This window comes from Rhinolophus sinicus, chromosome 17 (genome assembly GCF_057876585.1).
Source record: "Rhinolophus sinicus isolate RSI-liver-muscle chromosome 17, RSI-T2T, whole genome shotgun sequence".
In the NCBI taxonomy this organism is placed as follows: Eukaryota; Metazoa; Chordata; class Mammalia; order Chiroptera; family Rhinolophidae; genus Rhinolophus; species Rhinolophus sinicus.
The window spans coordinates 22662447-22683626 of NC_142517.1; the positions used below are offsets into that span (position 1 = coordinate 22662447).

Genomic DNA, 21180 nt, shown 5'->3' on the forward strand with positions numbered 1-21180 from the left:
CTGGAAACGTCAAACAACAACAATCACCACAGCAGAATAAACAATAATAACCACCCATTATTTAGAATTTACTATCCGTCTGAGACGGTATAGGTGCCTTTATTCCTCCTGTAATTCCCACAATAACGAGTTTTATAAACGAAGACACCGAGTGCAATTTAACATTGCCTGAGGGGCTGCACAAAGATGCTTTCTTGCTTTACTTTCCACATTTTTTATTTTTTGTGATTATATTCATTCTTTTTCTTTATCATATCAGACTGAGGCACATTGAACTTTGTAGATAAAGCTAACAGTAACTTTACTAAATCACTTTCCTTTTTGTTTAAATTTCTTAAATTGCGCAAATTCCCACTAAAATGTAGTTGTGCAGGTATGAAAATAAACTAATTATATTTGCTTGATTAATTATTGCATGGTTGAAAAAAATTATGATGTATGTCTGGCACTTTGTTTATTTCTTAAAATTTTTTTTATTGTGCTAAAATATGCATAATATCATAGAACTTGTCATTTTAACCATTTTAAGTATACAGTTGAGTGACAGGAAACACATTAACATTGTTGTGCAACCATAACCACTAATATCTACAGAACTTTCTCATCATCGCTAAATGAAATTCTACATCCATTAAACAGTAACCCTCTATTTTCCCCTTCCTTCAGCCACTCATAACCCTTATTGTACTTTCTGTCATTATGTATTTGACTATTCTAGTTGCCTCATATAATTGGAATCATACAGTATCTCTCCTTTTTGTCTGGCTTATTTCACTAAGCATAATGTCTTCAAGAATCATCCATGCTATGGTATGTATTAGAATTTCACATCTTTCTAAAGCTAAATAGTATTCCTGTTTATCTATATACCACATTTCACTTTCCCATTCATGCATTGATGAACATTTAGGTTACTTCCACCTTTTGGCTATTATGAATAATGCTGCTATGAACACAGGTAAACCAATACCTGGTCAAGTTCCTGCTTTCAATTTTTTTTGTGTATGTATCCAGAATGTTGGCATTTTTTGCTGTAACAGAACATTGGTATTGCATCCTTGGTGAATCGAATTCACTAATTCCTTGATCTCCTTATATAACATCAGCTTGAATTTCATTATCCAATAAATATAGTTTAATAATTTAACCGCATTAAGCTGCCTCTGCTGAATAGATTACACTGACTTATATTCTTTTGCCATTATTCTTATAATTTAGAACATTAGTCTTAAACTGTATGACAATAAAAATTACTTTTGTTATAAAACTGGCTTATGACTCATCTTTTCTATACATTAAAAGGTCAAGTATGTGGTGATAAAAGGAGAATTCACTCTGGGTGGTGAATGCACAAAGCAATATATAAATGATGGATTATAGAATTGTATACTTGAAACTTATATAATTTTACTAACCAGTATCACCCCAATAAATTTAATATAATTTTTTTAAAAAAGGAAAAAAAGGTTGAAAACATTACAAATCCTCAAATTTTAGAAAAAGAAGGAATTTTTAGAAAGAGAATTAAAATATGTTACTGCACACTCAGTAGCATGTATAAATAACTGTTAACATCAATTTAAGTTAATAATATGTTATCCTAACTCTAACCCATAATTTAAAATTTTAGATTTTTGTAATTCCTTGCATGCTTTTCTGCAGTTCACCAACAATACTTTATAAAAGCAAAAATAAGTGCACTTTAGGCAAAGCTTAAAACCTGAGGGTCAAATTAGGAAACATATACTCATATAAGCAAAGGCACTAACTTTGCTTAAAAGAAACCAGACTGTTTTTCATCCAAATGTGTGAAAGTTATTTCCTTTCATCCAATAACAATGCTATAATCTTCTTATATGTGAAGGAAAACTCTATGAAGAATTTATCACATGTTTTTACAATTCTGTATAGAACTAAAGAACGTAACAGAGCTTATTAAATCATGTAAAATATTCATAGCATAAGAAAGATATGACAGAATCGAAATACATAAAATATGATTTGCTCTGATATTTTAGAAGACAATAGATATTTTAATGGCTTATTTTCCGCACAACAGACTTATCATTATTAAATTTATCGAGAATCTTCGCCCTCTTATATCCTCACACTTTATATATGCTACTGCAAGATATAAATTTGGTGCTGTATAAAAATACATTACCCAGCTATATATTAATCTAATAAAATGTGGTACATCCAGACAATGGAATATTATTCAGCACTAAAACAAAATAAGCTATCAAGTCTTACAAAGACATGGAAGAAACCTAAATGTATATTACTGCGTGAAAGAACCCAGTCAGAAAAGGCTATATAACTGTATGATTCCAACTATATGACATTCTGGAAAAGGCAAAACTATGAAGATAATGAAAAGATCAATAATTGCCAGGAGTTAAGAGATAGGGAGAACAAAGAAGATTTTTAGGTCACGAAACTATCCTGCATGATACTATAATAGTGGGTACATATCATTCAGTATACATTTGTTTAAACCCATAGAATGTACTACACTAAGAGTAAATCTTTATGGTGCAAATTAGTAGTTACAAAATAGCCACGGGTATGCAAAGTACAGCATAGGGAATAGTCAATAATATTGTAATAACTATGTATGGTGCAGGTGGGTAATAGATTTATCGAAGGGATCACTTTGTAAATTATATAAATGTCTAACCACTATCATGTACACCTGAAACTAATATAAATAATGTTGAATGTCAACTGTGATTGAAAAAATAAAAATAAGAGTAAATCATAATGTGAACAATGGGATTTTGGCAATAATGACATGTCAATGTACGTTCATCCATTGTAACAAATATTCCGCATGGGGGGATACTGATAGTAGGGGAGTCTATGCATATATCAGGGGGTATATGGGAAATCTCTGTACGTTCCTCTCAATTTTTCTGTGAATCTAAATCTGCTTTAAAAAATGAATATATTTACCCTTCCACTCTAGGCTCGGTTCCAGATAATACAAAAAGGCAAAATGAAATATTCCCAATATTTCTTTGCCTGGTGTAATGCTTTCTGTTTTTCATATTTAATGGATTTCTTCACACTTTATCTTAGCCAAAAGGCCGAGAAGTAATAATGGATTTCTTTATAAAACAATTCACAAAGTTCTTATTTATTTTATCCTTCAATGAAACCTCAAGGCAACACGTGTTGTTCCACAGATTTACCTCAGGCTTCTTCTATGGGGATTTCAAAATTCTCTTTTCATTGAATGAAACTTTCTAGGGTGCGAGTATATTTGTATGTGTCCATACATTTGCTCTGTGATACTTATTGGTGATACTGACATTTATTGGCCACTAGGTGCTAGATGATATGCTACTTATTTTACACATTTAATTTTAACTATATGAAATTTGGGGTGCTTGTTTTTAGTCTATAAAAAAGGGTAATTTCATATGGTTTATTATGAATTTTTTTTTAAAAAAAAGGCTCATTTATTATTTAAGAATGATGGGATGCTGGTATGATTGTTAGTTTAGTTTACAGATGATAAAACTGAGTCATAGACATGTTAAGTAGTTTGTCCAAGGTTACGTGCATAGTAAGTAACAAAGCCAAGTAATGAATTCGGCAATTTGACTCTACCGGCCATTGAATGAACTGCTTTGCATTATACCAAGATAACGTACAGTGAGGGGTATGTATGGGGTTTTCGCTTCATTTTGGAACTCCTTCCCTTTGATAACCGACTCAAAGGCTATCATTACTCAAAGTATGACCTGATCATAAAGAGCAACATGGGCATAACCTGAGGGCTGTTAAAAATGTAAAATCTCTGGCTTTGAGATAGGAGGCTGAATTTTCCTTGTAACAAGATTCCTAGGTGATTCCTAGGTCCTTAGAGTTTGAGAAGAATTAATTGTGCTATCTTGATTGTTAAAACTTAATGAGCATATGTGAAAACGAATTTACATACCAATAGGTAAAGAGAAAAAAATGTACAAGTAATAAAAATGCCATGGTTCAGGTAACCTGTGTTCAGTGAGCAATAACATTTGATATGGAATTTTGGCTCTATACAAAATGAATCTTATAGATGCACGCATCCTCTCCCATTCTTCTTCTTTCCACACATCTCTTTAAGTTATTAAGTGAATAGATGTCTATAATGTTTCAATATCCATGAGATTGTGTCTGCTGGTATGCTATTTCACTTCTTACAATACACACTTTGGTTTTTCCCATTCCTCCTAGAACTTTTGGGTTTTAGATACAATCTCTGACATGGATTATTTCTTTCCACTAGATGGCAGTAATGGCAATTTAATAGTACATTTATAAAGCAACTACCCGTTTGCCACAGGCACAGCAAACAATGACTGTGCGTGAAGGTTTGTGAATTGCTTGTTTTAATATAGGGAGCAATGATTTGGTGCCAAATTAAAGAACACTTTTCTCTCTTGATGTCTGCGTTTAGATTCCATTTTGTTTGTTTTCCAAGATTGAAAGCAGTCCTGTTTGCATATCTCTTACCCCTAGCTCTAAGAATCAGCAATTATGAATAATTTTCATTGGTAAGAGTTTGAAACTATAGGTGGTTGCTAATATAAGATACTTTGTTACTATAACTATCAATAAATCATTCCATTAGCCCAAGTTTTAATGGTGATTTTTCTATTTTTTTCTATCAAAGACTGTTTATGATTTCTAAATGCAGAAATTCAAGATTTTCCTGAGAAATCATGGGTTATAAATTCATATTTTATTAAGTTCTGTACTAATAAATATTTAAAGGGCACTGCATACAAATACCATACTATAGAATTTAAACAATAACAGTGAAAACAGATTTATAGTAAAGTGATAGTATTTTATTAATGCTGTTCTATTAACATTTTATTTAGTATTTAAATATGAGTTTTTGCATTCAGAATGTTTTCACATAAATATTTAACAATCATCTTAAAGAAAGGAAGAAGTGTATTAATCAAAATATAAGTTCCTTTGGGATATATGCAACTAAATTGTAGTCTTGATATATCAAAGAGAGTAGAAATATATTTTACTACTGATCAGACTTGTCTATGTTAAAACTGGAAGTGTTAGCCTAGTGCCTCTAGAACTAATTATGCTACGGAGCCAGACTTTGGCTTTGCCCAAATAGTCATTGACAGTAAAAATGAATAACTAGGAAAAGCAAATTAGAGTATATTAAAATATCCGTATTTTATTATTTGAGTCAACAGAAACAAACTGTCAAATTTCTATAAAGTTTTCTAAATGTTTACTCTCAGTTTTCATATGTTTTGTTTTCTGATTGGTATTAGTTTTCAGAAGAGCCTGTCCAATGGACCGCCCTTTGGATAGCACTGCTCTAGACTGCTTCCTGGCACAGAGAAGCTGCAGCTACTGGAAAACTGTTAGATTTTAAGCAACCACACATAGTGAAAACCAAGACTTGTCAAATTTACCCTAGAAAATCCGTGAGGAATGGGCCAACTTGAAGACCAACCTGGGGTCTCTCGATTCGTCTAACAAAGGCAGGCTTTTTTATGTTTTTTAAAATATGTTATCTTTGTTTATCCAAAATGCTCAAGTTGGTTTGCATTTGGGTGAAGTAGGAAAAATATTTATATTTCTACACTGGATTGACACACATCATGGGTGCTCAGAATGATGCTCCCTGGCACAGAGGCTGATTCTTCTCTCCCCGCTGGGACTCACTGAGCCTTGGCCTTCCTTCTGTCTGTATTTCTCTCCTACTCCCCATTCTGCCTGCCTTCCCCTCCCCACCCCCGATTGAGCACTGATGCCATGCTCTCTTCTAGGGCCATATCTAGGGATTGAACTGTGAAAACTTATACTAATAACCAAGAAAGCAGAAGCCTTGTCTCTGCTCACACAATGTAATGGCTTCTGGAGATCAGCTGAGCAATGTACATACACTTGGTGGCAGGATGAAAGGCCACACAAAGAGCTTTCTATGGTGGTATCTTTCAAAAGCACTTTGGTGCTAGGCCCATGGCAAATAAGCTTGAACTTAGGTTTTTATGTCCGAGAGCTCAATTTTGTTTGGATGGTGTCATATTAACTTTCTAAAGACCACTAATTTAATTTCAAGAAAATTCCGTAAATATTTATGAAAATATATTATGTGAATATTGATATATATATTTTGAAGGTCTTTGACATATGTCACACTAACTTTTGCAACATGTTTTATATTTAAAATCTGAAATGAGTTCAGTGTTAACTTTCAGTTATACCTACATACATGTATATATGTACGTACATATATGTGTAAATGTATGTATAAAATATGTGTATATAAATGTATACATTATACGTCTAATATATGTATGAAATGATGATACATATTAATCATTTTTAATTTAGCTGAAAGCTAATTAAATTTCAGTGTTAGACTATTTTGGATTTTCCCTTAGATATGAGAATTCATTTTTCATTAAACTGGAAATGTTTACTAAAAGCCAAATAAGTATGGAGTCATTATATATTACAGAGTATTACTAACAATCATTTGTAATTTTAAATGTATGTTACACTTTTTTCCTTCTAATTTAGTGTATAAAATGTGGAATATATTAAAATTATCCAGTCTATTTACACACCAGGTAGGTGAATATACCTGAGTTGCTAAAGTATGTATATTGGGTTGCCAAACCTGGATCAGAAAGCTGGAACATTTTATCTGTACTAGTATTTCTCTATTCAGCGTAATGATCTGTTTTTGTTTGTTGTGTTACTATTTCAAAGGTATATATTTTAAAATGTGAATCAGTGTTTGAAACTCAAGTTAAAATTAGCACTATTCATCATTCTGCCAGCCTACAAAATAACAAAAACAGCCCGTCCAACAAAACAAAACACATTACAAAAATATGTGCAAAAGTGATTTGTGTACCATGCAAACCCTACGTTGAAAAGCAGTCCTCAGGAAACTAAAGAAGCAATAAGTTGAAGAAGGGACAAAAGATATGTTTTCAATAATATGCTCCTCTCTATGTGCAAAGCCATGGTTTTCAAAAAGTACAGGTAATGTTATGCATGGTTGTGCATATGTGTATACCATCTATGTCAATTTAGGCTGAGTATTGAAAAAAATATACAAAACAGTAGTACACAGAAAACAGTCAAATCTAAGGATTAACGGTGCTCAGGAAAGTCAACTTAAAACAAATGTATGTATTTGTGTTTGGGGACCAAATTTTCATATAAATGAGGGGGGAAAGCCTGATTGGGACTTAATTTTTAAAATGTAAGTAGAAATAATGCAAGTAGGTTTATGTTAGCTGTTTTTAAAAATTAGGTTTTTTAAATTATAACATAACTTTAGAATGAGCAAAGCATTGGATGTTATGTATGTTATTGTTAAATAATTCTCTGTAGTATAGCACATCCCCAAATCCTTCAAGTTTAATTTTAGCAAGGAGTAGATGGTCATATTTGTAAAAACATATGAGGGGACTATCATTTTTCTGAAGGGTACCTATCATGCCTTTTGATGACACTAAAGATGAGGTTGACGACTAAGAGGATGAAAGTAATAGTATTTACATAGAACTTTCTGCATACCATCATTGTTTGAAAGATTTTTTACATATTATTCTATTTTGTTGTGACAATAAAATAAATCATAAATCAAACATTACAGTCTTCTGTTTAAAAGCAACTAGTGGATACAAATCCACTCTTGCAAAGTGCTATAATAAACACTTAACTGACTTTTCACTTTCTCTCAGGCCATTCTTCACATAGCAAAGCACACTCTTAAAAATGTACATCAATTCACATCTCTTAATCAAAAGCATCCAATGGATGCCTCACATTTGACTTAGGAAAAAAAATATATAATACTTTAAACATGGCCTGCAAGAACTTACATGGCCTTGAGCCACCATATTGGCTGCTTTGGTAGTGCTCAAATTTGAGCTCTCTCTTTGGAGGGAGTGCACTTCAGAAACAGTGCTTTCTCCTTGGGAACTTGACTCTGGCTCTTTCCTGTCTGGGATGCTCTTTGCCTGCTAACTGCATGGTAAGCATACCTCTTCACTTTTTCAGGTCTCTCTTCAGATGCCACCAACTCAGAAAAGCCTTCCCTAACCAAAATAGAAGATACCCTCCCCCTCGCCTCCCACACATCTTTATTTTTCTTCACATTTGACACTATCAAAAACTGTGTAATATTTTTTATTAGTTTGGTTGTTTGCTTAACGTCTGTCCCCCATGCCCCTCATCAGTACCACAAGAATCTAAGAGCCATGCTTATGTTCACTACTTTAACCTAGTGCATAGTAAGTGCTCAATTAATATTGATAGATTGAATTGGAACATCTTGTCAATTTTCTCTTCACACTTTGGCTGTGCTAAAACTGCCTGATCTACACTGTTAACTCCAAATCTAGGCTCAATGCTGAACACACACACACACACACACACACACAAAATACACCCTTACACAGGGATTTTTAAAAACTTGCTATTTTGAAAAGCTTCTTAAAAGCACAAGCTAGCTTTGTCATGCTGTTGTGTTATGATTTACATCTTGTAAAAATAAAAATATTTTTTCTATGCAAATATAAGGTGGTAAAAGTCAGATGCATCTATCAGTAGGTAGGTATAATGTATCGGTATAGCATACAGTAGTCCCCTCTTTTCCATGGGGGATACATTCCAAGACACCCCCCCCACCCCCCCCACCCCCCCACCCCCCCGCCCCGTGAATGCTTGAAACCACTGACGGTACTAAACCCTAGTCAACTTCTTCAATTCAGCCAGAAATGTGGCAGCTACTTCTTCATCGGCAGACACAGCCTCTCCAGTAATTTTATATTTTCAGTCCAAACCTAGTGGCCTGGTGTCACACATTTCAGGCGATTCCTTGCTGAAGACTTTGTATAGGCACAATGCTTTCTGGTGCAACAGGCTGCTGTCAAACGGAACACGTTTTCTGTTCACATCTTCCATGCACAAGTTTAATGCCTTTTCTATATTAGCTAAGCACTTATCACACACTGTGGTTATAACTTTTGCAGATTCAGTTGTGATAGCATAATTAACATGATTTTTTTCCCTTCTTCATGGAAAATTCATGGATAGAAGATCCATTCTTATTGTGCATCTTAGCAACCTCAGCATACGATTTTTAAAATTTCCTTATTAAGTCCAGAACTTTTACCTTTTCACTTAAATAAAGCACTTTACAATTCTCTTTGTCATGTTTAAATTGCCAGCACCAGTCCTCTTGCTCTTTGGGCCCATTATTAAGTAAAATAAAGATTACTTGAACACAAGCACCGTAATGCCAAGGCAGTCAATTTGATAACCAAAGCAGTTCTTAAGTGACTAATGGTCAGCTACCATATACAATGTGGAGAGACTGGACAAAGAGATGATTCACATCCCTGACGGACGGACTGGGACAGCTAACGGTATCATCATGCTACTCAGAACTGTGCGCAATTTAACACTTATGACTTGTTTATTTCTGGAATTTTCCATTTAATATTTTTGGACCAAGGTTAGCCACAGGTAACTGAAAATGGACTAAAGTGAAATCTCAGATAAGGGGTAAGTACTATATATAAATATATAATACATGAAACATTAATATAGTCAATATTGTCCGTATACATGTAATATATAAAATAATGATGAATATATTATAAATGTAGTGTTTTATATTTTATATATATATGTGTGTGTGTATATATATATATATATATATATATATATATATATATATATTTCTGATGACCTGTCATTCTAAACAAAATGACTAATAATTTTGTTATTAAGTAATTTTATTTATTTTCAAATATGATTTTTATATGTTTATTTTCTTGAATTATATTTAACTGTATAAGTAAGTCTATGGCTTAATTAATTTGTGTTCTCTTCATTATGACTTACCTTAATCTAAAGAGAATCCTGAATATTTTAAACCACCAATGGAAGGTTAGCAAAAATAGCCAATCTATCCCCTAACTCATTTCTTTCTACTGAAACACATGGTTTTGCAATGTGATTTTGTTTCATCAAATGTGTTATCTGAAACATGCAAACAATTACACATCCTTACAAATCAGCATGTATTCAGCTTTGAGGATCAGATATTGTCGGAGATGGATAAGACTAGATCGCACGTAGATCACTATAAAAACTTATTGTTTAAAACTTGATACCTTGCTCTAATATAGGTTTCTAAGTCATTTTCATCTGGCTATCTGCTTTATCTGCTTTTGGAGTTAGATTATCACTACATCACTGAGATTTGCCATTCATGGCAATATCGTGCCTTCTAAATTAAAACTATGATTGAAGGAGGAAACTGAACAGCCAGATTTTTATTTTCTTTTACTAAAAGTTAGTGTGTATAATATATATGAACCTGAAGGGATAACTATAAAAAAACAAGATGAAGAGCAATGCTCTTGGTAGTTTATGAAAATAAATGTCAACAGCAAAAATATCCCTTTCTGACAAAAGAGACATAAAAACGTGCATCTGAGGTTGTGCTTTCTGAGGTTGGAGAAGCGCACGTGAGGGAAGTACAGAGGCCCATACCACACTTTGACGTTGGCCACATGGGGAGGGCACAGAGACCAAGAGGGGGAACGGGTTCGTAACTTTCTCTTTATATAAGTCTGTTTTGAGTTTTAAAACATATTATTTTTACAATTATATATATCTATATAATTATGTATTTTTAAATATTAATATATACTTACATAATTTACTTACATATATTTATGTAATTTGTTTGAATGTATTATATATTATTATATACCCATATAATATATAATTACATATCTTTAAAATATATAATGATATGTTATTATATATCCGTGTAATCTCTGTGTGCGTAGTTGTGTGTGCACACATACATATACATATGTAGATCTTTAAATTCACCAGTTGTGTTTAATTTAACATTGTTTTCCTGTGTTTTATTTCTGAGCCTATCTTTCCTAAGTATATTTTTGTGTCAGCTGTCTTTGGGTAAGAAATGTTATCAACAAAAATGAATATCTTAGTGTCAGGAGAGGAAGTAAATCCGTAGCATTAAAATAGCACTTTGTTAATGTATTGGTTAATAATTTAGGCAGAACAGATATTTTAAATTATTCTAATGAATTATAAGAAAAGGCAAAGTATTTCCTTCAGTCCGTTGCAAATAACGTATGTCTATTTCAGAAGAAAGCACATAGCTGATCAAAGTAGATTATAAATATGAAACATATTAAAGATTCATAGTTTGAAACAGCAATAGTAATATATAAATAGTAGATGTAAGTAGATTACTAACAGGGGTCATCTAACTGAATAAGGAAAGAAAGGGTTCTTATCATACTGATTTAATAAGTAGATCTTACTGGCAAAAATTTAAATCCAGCATAAACATTAATTATGTTCATCATAGCAAATAAACAGAATTATTGTTACTGTAGGAACACTGAGTTCATAAGCATTTGCACTAAAAGGAAAAACTGTTTCAGGGAAAAGAGGACATTGAATTAGAAGGGAAATAGTTTTGTTGACTTTTCTCAAAAATAGGACTGTACTGCAACTTGCCAAATCCAAAAATTGACTAGAAGAGTTTAGTTAAAAACATTTTGGCTTCACTTAAAAATGTACTTTGAGGGCTAAGAGTTCTGCTCACATTCTATGCCCTATATTACTATACAAAATTAGAAGAAAAAATCACCAAATATGGTATAATATGTTATAGTACAATATTAAAATAGCTTTCAAATAATTAAGACTTACTGTTATTTCTTCATCATCCCTTCACAATGCCATTTTAATGATCAATAGTAACCTGAAAGGAAAAGAAATATATCAAGGTATGGTCATCATTTAAAATTTCCATGAACTCTGCTGAGAGAAGAACTTTTAACGTTCATCCCCCCACACACACACACACAAACACAATAAATACATGAGGTGATGGATGTGCTAATTAAATAGATGGGAGAATCCTTTCAAAATGCATACACAGATCATATCACCACGATATACACTTTAAATAGCTTACAATTTTATATGTCATTCATACCGCAACAGAGCTGAAATTTTAAAAATCCTATGAACTAACATATAATGTTTATTTTACATTTATTCTAAAAATCTTAAAACCAAAATATCCTTATTAAAATGGCATGTCTAAAAAATTTGAATACTTCAGTTTACATTCTGTCCATTGGAAACACCTTCCCTACAATAAAAATAGTCAGCCTCTTGGATTTCCTAAAAACCAGTACACAGTTATAAGGTATATAACATCAATAAAGTATGTTGCTAGGAATAATCAATCCAAGGCATTGTAAGGATTCTTTCTAATTTGGAAATATACAACTTTCAAAAATAAACATTCACAGGAGTCAAAATTAATAAAAGTATTAGAAAAGGCCCAGTCAAAATTAAGTTTACATAAATCTAATTTCAAGTTAAAATGTTCTCTTGCTATTTTTATTGTTATAGTTGTTGTTGTTTACAAAATACCATAAATATTTTAGAGGATTGCCATATGGGTGAACATACAAAACACCATAATTTATTTAATATCTCTAATTTTATTTTGTTAAAAAAAAACATTTTTTTTTTTTAAATCATAGGGGTTATTATTAGTGGAATCCTTCTTTTTAAATACAGTTTTATTTAAAAACGTTAATATAGAAATATACTATAAAATGTCTAATGTCTAAATTTTTAATACTTAAAACGCTATTCCTATTTTTTTAGAAATGTTTTAAAATGTCATTTTATATGCTGCATTTACAATTAATTTCCTTACCAATCTGATTTGCTGCCAGAGGCATCAAGAAATTATTTATCCATGAAAATAACTAAAAGAATTTGAAATGAGGTGAAGATTTTGGAAAACGTATGCTTACTGATGAGGTTTTACAAGTTATATTCCAACTCTGTGAGAATCTACAAATATTAACAAGATGATTAATGGGCTAGTCCAGTTTTTCAAACAGTAGAATATTCATGAAGGCTGTAGAAAGAATGTTTTCCTCTGTTGACCTAGTTCATTCATAGTTGGCAAAATATTTGGAAAGTAAAACATTAAGAAAGGCTGGTCTCCTTTCCAGACCATGAATATGCAGAAAGAGGACAGCAGAATCTAAACTTATAAGCCAATGTTTCAAGTTTTTCATTTTAACCCTATATAGTCTATTTTGTTTGTTTAACAAACTCTACACTATATATGAACAGTACAATTATACAGAGTGGGTACCAAAAAAATGCATACACATTTTAAGAAAGGAAAAAAGCTATTAAAATTGCAAGACTTGCTATATACCAATAACAAAAGACGAATACAAGTCACGTTTGACTTCTGCAATTATAAGAGGTGCTCAAAGTGGTTACTTACCATCAGCGTCCAGACACATCTGATTAGACAAACTACTACTTGAGCAACAGTGACCAAAGTGTCCACTTGTATGCATTTTTTTGGTACCTCTGGTATATTTTTGTATAAATAACTGTAAATAATTCTTGATCTTTTAATACTAAAGTGAACTAGAGAAATATTGAGAACAAATTCTAAAGTGAATTAATAAAAATCAAGTAATAATACATCTGTATTTGTTAAGTCAAGTTATGTAAGCTTCTGGTCACTTTTACGTTTTTTGTACTCCTAGTAGAACATAAGGAGAAAAAAATAAAAATCCATAATTAATTCTGTTAGTGCCTGTAACTTACTTTAAAATACTCCAGTAGGTATAGTATGAAGTATAATACATCAGATTACCTTGACTTACAATCTAGAAAAAATTAATCAACATTTGGAGGCCTCCAGTCAGGGATCCACTCTCTAGGTTGGTTAGGATTTGAAGTTTCCTAATTGATAGTTTGCACTCCAGGGGCAACTGTGACAAATGCTTCAAATTTCCAAATATTGCTCTGTGAAACTATATGTGGGGGCTTGGTAATTTACAAAGAAGTGTACCAATTTTTCACTAGGGAGGGAAGTGGTGATCGAGACGTGATTGGCTAGAAATGCAGAGCAATCATCTCCCTATTGTGTGAACAAAGTATAAAAATCCCAGTATAAGGTCAAGAAGGCTAACATCTTTGATACCCTAGATCTAGAATTCGATTTAATTTGTTACCCACCCCTTAATGTAGAAGGTGGCTCCTTGCTGCTGCCAGCAGAATAGTGATGCCGTTGCTCAGCAGTGAACCTTCCCTACAAGGTCCTGGATGGCATCCCACAAAGGACACAAAATTGAGGCTACCCCCAAATTATTCAAATGGGCTGTTTGATGGATTTTGTGACTGATTATTAGTAATAGTTTGGATGTTTACAGAAATTGGTTTGTAAATTATTTGGGAGATTGTTTATGTTTTTTTTATTTGTCCCTTAAAAACTATCTGGTAGCAAAGTTGTAAGAGAAGAGACGTAGTCCCTACCTATTACTTCTTGTCAAAAATTAAAATGTTGACACAAATCTCTGATGATTGCTGAAAGTACACATTAGCTCCAGTCAGTTCACAACATCCGCCTGTTGAATGGGAGATAACTCAGGTTCAAGTAACACATTTTTGCTAGAGAAAGTAGATGGTGCTGCAGTAACAACTCCATCTGACTGGCTTAAAATTACAAAGGTATATTTCTCACTCTCACTAAATGCCCAATAAGGTTGGCAGAGGAGCTTTGCTAATCATAGTAACTCAGGTAAGCAGGATAACAAGGAAGCCTCCATCTCAAGTGTGGGGAAAAATAGGAGAAAGTTGAAAGAACACTAGCAATCAAATGTTGTGGCCTCAGGTACAATATTTATTGGCCTCAACTACTTTTCTGGCCCCACTTAAGTCACAAGGGAACTAGGAAATGCAATATAATTCTATCATGTGCCCAGAACAGGGGAGAATCAGAAATATTCAGCAAACTTTTAAAATTACCACAGCTATTCAATATCTACAATTGAAATTGAGTTTTTCTGTTTGAACAGTATATCCTAAAGTTGCAGTCTATTGTACAATTAATTTTTTGCAAGGAAAAAGGGATAATTAAGTTTGCTTTTGTTTTGCTATTGAGTTACTTAACTAAAGATCCAAATCTTTATGATTGAAATAAATTCTATTTTAATCTAAGCAACCTGAAATATGAGTAGGTCAGTTAAATGATATAAAAATCATTAATTTTATTTTGCAATGAGAGAGTCTAAAAAAAGATTTAAAAAGAGACTATATTTTCTATTTACACACTATAATAGAAGTGACCAAATCTTAATGTGCATACTAATAATGAGTATTTGTTACAATGCAGATTCCTGGGTCCCTGGACTAATATAATTGAATAGGTCTAGCATTTGAGTGCAAGATTCTACATTTTAAAGTACACCTATTTAATTTTGATGCAGGCAATACTAGGTCTTGGAACAAGACTTTGAGAAGTAATGGCTGTAGCTGATTGGTTCCAAGAAGCAAGAAGCATAAGTATGACATTTAATTGGTGGAAGAGCAAGTGGTCCTTCAGTCAATTCATGGCAAATTTTAGTTAGTGGCTGAAATTTTATTATAAAAATGTATCAAGAGAACACTGACTCAGCAGCCTCGACAAGATGCAATAGCTATGCATTGACACTGCTTCTCTTCTCTGCATAAAAACTTTGAAAAACGGGTATCTTATTAGTCCTCACTTAAATTACGAAGAACAGGGGCATATTGTTCTCTATATAGATGATTCCCAAATTGATATCTCTAATCCAGACTTCTTTCCTGAGTTTCAGACTCAAATATCCAACTGTCTACATACATAGCTCCATTTGGATAGACCTAACAGGCATCTCAATCTTTATATCTCAAAAACCAGATTCTTAACACTTACCTCCAAAACTGTTCCTGCTGAAGCCATTTCCATCTCAATCAATGACAACTATTCTTTCAATTACTCAGGTAAAAACCTTAAAGCCATCCTTGTTGCATCGTTTTGCATTTTCTCAGTCATTCAGCAAAGCCTGCCAGTGCTGCCTTTGAAGATGCCTTCCAGAATCTGACCACTTCCTATCGCTTCCTTCACTACCACTCTAGTCTAATCTAAGCCACCATCACCTCTCACATGGACTGTTGTAATAACCTCCTGTTCTCTTCAGAGATGTGCTAGTAAATGTCTATCAACAACTGTATTTATAAAGAATAAATAAATATTATAGTCATATAAGAAAAGAACACAAAGAAAGGAAGGAAGATGGAAGAAGTATGAAAAGGGAGAGGAAAGAGGGAAGGAAGGAGAGAGAAATACAAAAAGAGAGTGACAGCAGGAGCAAGAACAAGAGAGAGAAATCAACAAAGAAAAGAAATTTAGATGATGTATTACAGAATTATATACTTGAAAACTATGTAACTTGACTAACTATTGTCACCCCAATAAACTTTAATTAAAAAAAAAAAAAAGAATCCCTAATGCACAGCTTTTGTAGATTTCCATGGTGTAAACATTCCCATGATGGCTAATCTCAGGCAACATGACCACATGTTTGGGAAGAGATGTGCATAGTGGGGTCCTGGGAGCCAGTAGGAGCGAGTCCCAGCGTACCATGGGTGCCCCCTTCTTTCAGCCTTCCCAGCTGATATCCTCTTCCTCACAGGCTGCCAGAATGACTTGAATCTGATGACGTCCTTCATCAGCCCAAAGCCTTTCAGAGATTCGCCATTTCACTCCGGGTAAAATGTCAGATTTTAATAGATTCCAAAGCCCGCATGATAGGGCCCAGGGCTGTCCTCTGCTCTGCAGTCTCCTCCCCTATAACTCTTGCCTGGCTCACTGTCCTCCAGCCACCCATGGCTCCAAGCTTGATCTTGAACATACCAACGACGGCCATTGCACTTTCAGTTGTCTCTGCTTGGAACACTTTTTCCCTAGGTATGTCACTCTTTTACTGCCTTCTGGTATTTAAACAAACAGCACCTAATCAGTCAAGACATCAAGAGAAAGCTGGGACTCAGAAGGGCAGCAATAGAAGAATTAGGAAAGATCACCAAGGACAAAGAATTTGTGTCATTAGAGACCAAGGCTCAGATCATCCCTACCACTGCATTCCCAATTAGTATGTATGGATGAGAAATTTGGACAGTAAGGAAGGCTGATAGGAAGAAAAACAACAAAAAAAACCCACAACTCATTTGAAATATGGTGCTGGAGGAAAGCTCAATGGATATCCTGGACTGCCAGAAAGACAAACAAGTGGGTCCTAGAGCAAATTAAGCGTGAAACATCACTGGAGGCAAACTGACAACACTGAAGCGGTCCTACTTGGGGCACAATATGAGAAAACAGGATGCTTAGGAAAGACAGCAACGCTGAGAAAACCAGGAGACAGCAGGAAAAGAGGAAGACCAAATATGAGATGGATCGACTCCATAAAAGAAGCCGTAGGTGTGAGTCCACAGGAGCTGAGCAGGACTGTTGAGGTCAGGACATTGCAGCCATCACTCATTCCTAGGATGACCAGGAGTCAGAGCTGACTCAACAGCATGTCACACATACACACACACAATCAGGGGGCCCCGCCCAGAACATCTGATATAAAACGGCATAACAGCCTTCCCTCTCTAATCCTGCAGCTTGCTTTATTTTCCTTTATAGCACTTTTTACCCCCTGACATTTATACAGAGAGATAGATATTATTATTATCAATATTTATTATTGTCTGTCTCCTTAAGGGCACACACATTGGTTCAGTTCCTATGTTCCTATCCCCAGTTCCTATGACACAGTCTGTCACATAATGAACTAATAAAATCTTATTGACTAAAGCAACATACAAGCAAATAAACAAAGAATGTAATTTCAGGTAATGAAAAGTGCCATAAAGCAAATAAAGGAGGATGGTAAGTGATCCCTGGGGGTGCAGTGGCCGGTGGGTGGTAGATATCACAAGAGGTGATATTTAAGCTAAGGTCAGAATGACAATGTAATTAGCACAGTGTGCACATGAATAAAAATTCATTATGGGATAAAAGGAAGGAACGGCTTTGTGGATGATTTTAGAGTTTTAAAAGAGAATAGGTAAAACAAACCAATTGCTACATGTGTTCTCAAAAAGTGCCCACTAAGTCCTAAAATGAGAGTGAAAAGATGATATTTTATTTAAAGGAGAAGGAAAAGGAGGCAGAAAGAATCACCACCTGTAAAGACCCACCCTGAAGAGGAATAGGGAGGAATAGAAAAATTCAAGGGGAAATCCTTATAGTTGTACAGACCTTTATACTTTCAAAGTTTACATTTTCAAATTTCTTTACCGTATTTATCTCCGATAATTACCTTTGAAAATTGTCAGAGTTTACTTCCATCATTAAGTAAAAGAGCCTGAGACTTACAGAGGAGAATGCCTTCTCTAAGATCCAGCAGACTAGCCAGTTAGTGAGAGAGACATACCTAGCCGTCCTCACCCAGTCCATTATCCCATGCCCATTATGCCGTTATGCTATGCTGCGTTGATAAAAAACTGGCCAGAGTACCTGGAGGTTGCCAATCTGCTCACTTGGTTCACATTTAAATTCCACAGACTTGAATTAAAGGTTAAATTTGAACGCATGACAGGAAGACCAACAGTAACATTAACGTTCAAAGATTTCTTCATGACCCCCAAACAAAGCCCAGACTCCTGTAGCTGGCATTCAATGCCATCACAGTGTGACTCCAATGAGAATATCCAGCTTTATCTCATATATGCCTTTAAAAAGAAGTTTTAAGACCTTTTGCCTATCCCATATCATTTTTCCAAACCACTGAGCATGAACAAAAGCAAAGAAAGCAGAAGGTAGGATTTGTTCCGCCTATGACATCTACCCTCTTCTTCTCAACTCTTTCTGTTGCAATTTACCGATCTTTAAGGAATCTTTGGCAAACCCCTCAAATCCGCTGTGATATCACGATATTCTTCAAGTTTGATGACACCAGGCATTCTACTTTGTACTAGTTATTTGAGAAGTTGTTAAATAGTCCACCCCCCAAATAGAATACAAATGATTTGATAAAAGGACTGCCCCTTCTGTAACTTCTCCAATTTTATGTGCTTTTTGCAGAGAATCTGCTATGTAGTGGGAAGTCAATAAACTTTTGTGAAGTTGGATAAAATTGATTCAAAGAGAAAAATATGTAACCCTCAGATTAATGATTCAACAGTCTATTAAAAGGAGAAGGAAATATATGAGCAATATAGGGCATAGAGCAAAATCAATAAATGAAATTATTTGAGAGAATGAAGAAAAGTAGAAGTTAAGTGGAAAGAGCCCATTGTATCTTCAGGAGCTGGCACATGCATGGTGTAGAATAGGTACACAATAAATACCTGTTGAATGAATAAATGAATGAATGAACAAAAACATGTGTGCAAGTGTAGAAAAATAACTATTGAAATATAATCTTAAAACCGTGTCCATCATTTCAAGATAAATGGGCAGACACAAACAGAAATGAGGTTTTTAGTATAAAATATACTATTCAAAGAATGAGAGAAAATATGGCTGTATTACCTCATTTCACTGTTCTTTGTTATAAAGCACTTTCCTAATTAATTTCATTTGAACCACAGAACAATTCCGCGAAGAGGCAGGAGAAATATGATTCCATCCATTTCACAAGGAACAAGATCAAGAGGTTAAGTCTCTAGGTTAAGATCAGAATCAGGGGCAAAGTCAAAACTTAAACTTCCCAGTTAGGAACCCTCTAAATCTTTGACATTCTACCTATGTTCCACAGAAGATCAGAATTGTCACCCCCTGGGGTCTCCTTAGACAAGCAAACTCTCAGATTCCACCCCAGACACCTGGATCAGAATCTGAATATTAACAATATCCTTAGGTGATTTGAAATAATCTTAAATTTAACTGTTTACAGGATATAAAACTGGATATAAATCTGTCTACCTTCATGGATAAATAGATAGAGCATGATATATGATATATATATCAAGAGAAGAACCAGTATATAGATATGTTACCCTTATTTAATAACATTGAATAATGTTATTAATATTTGAGTATTATACTCAATGTTATTGAATAATATGATTTATGTAAGATATATTACAAAGATATCAATTAGAAAGGAACATTGTTTAGGTCCCTGAATATGGCCTTTAAAAAAAAAAAAATTAAGGGATGAGCCTCTTCTTAATTAAAGCAAATTTAACTGAAAGCTTGTTTAGTGTACTTGTATTAATGATTCAATCATCTCTTTGAAAAAGAATACAAAAGGAAACACAAAGTAATATGGCAAGCACAATAGTTGGCATCCATCTATAAAAACAAAGTATTAAGAGAGGTTTATTTCAACACATATTAACACCAGGGGATTTTTACACACACACACACACACACACACACACACACACACACACACACAAGCTAAATAGAATGGATTTGATGTTCAACAGAAATATGAAGGTTGTGACATGCTAATTAAAGGAAATTGCTTTTAATGATCTTACGTTAGTAACAATAAACAATAATTTTTAGAAATCAAGGCAATACTAGAGCTTAAATATAGCTTATTATAAGCACATGTATACTTCATGCTTCAGATAAAAAAATGGAGAGAAGTAGGAAGTTCATTTCCCCTTTCAGGTGGGTGAGAGATTGGTTTTATTTTATATTTTTTAAAGGTTCAGACAAAGCATTTCTTAAAAAGTGGTTGAAAATTCAGCTATTAATCATGTTTGAATTCCCAATAAATAGTGCAATACTTGTCCCCAAAATAGACACACAGATTAATTAACTAATTTGAAGGCCAAAGCTGAAATGTTTGGGGTGTATATGTTTGAGAAGGTAAATTTAAACCGTAATATAAATAATCCTGCGTATTGTGACAAAGTAGATCCCAGAGACCTTTAAAACATGTCACCATAGAACTCATTTCTTCAAGTAATATTCTTCAAGCAACAAAGCCAAAAAATAATTTAGTCATGACTATAAGTCATCTATTATTTAGTCAAATATCTACACTCAGAATCTACTTATATTAGAGATTTCACCTATAATCTACCCACAACAAAAGATCAATTGGGAATTAAGCGGCTTAACTATCAAAAATGTATATTTCAGTTTCTTCATAGAATTTTCATTTTTGTTTTTTCCTAATAATCTCAAGACAAGAGGGTTAATACATCTGATAAAATGCCTGAAATTAAATGATATGCAAAACAAAAGTATACATAACTTCAGGA

At 33.6% G+C, this 21180-nt stretch overlaps 1 protein-coding gene across 34 annotated transcripts in view; it reads right to left on the reverse strand.

Annotated features, from left to right (window-relative positions):
- Positions 1 to 21180, reverse strand: part of LOC109447544 (uncharacterized) — a 661414-nt gene that overhangs the window by 381068 nt on the left and 259166 nt on the right. For all 34 annotated transcript variants that reach the window (XR_012494217.2, XR_012494213.2, XR_012494211.2 and 31 more), the window contains one exon: positions 11761 to 11812. Coding sequence is in view for 29 of the 34 variants with exons in the window: in XM_088794093.1 (XP_088650219.1) it covers positions 11802 to 11812 (11 nt within the window). In the remaining 5 variants the exon portion in view is untranslated. The remainder of the gene's footprint in view (positions 1 to 11760; positions 11813 to 21180) is intronic.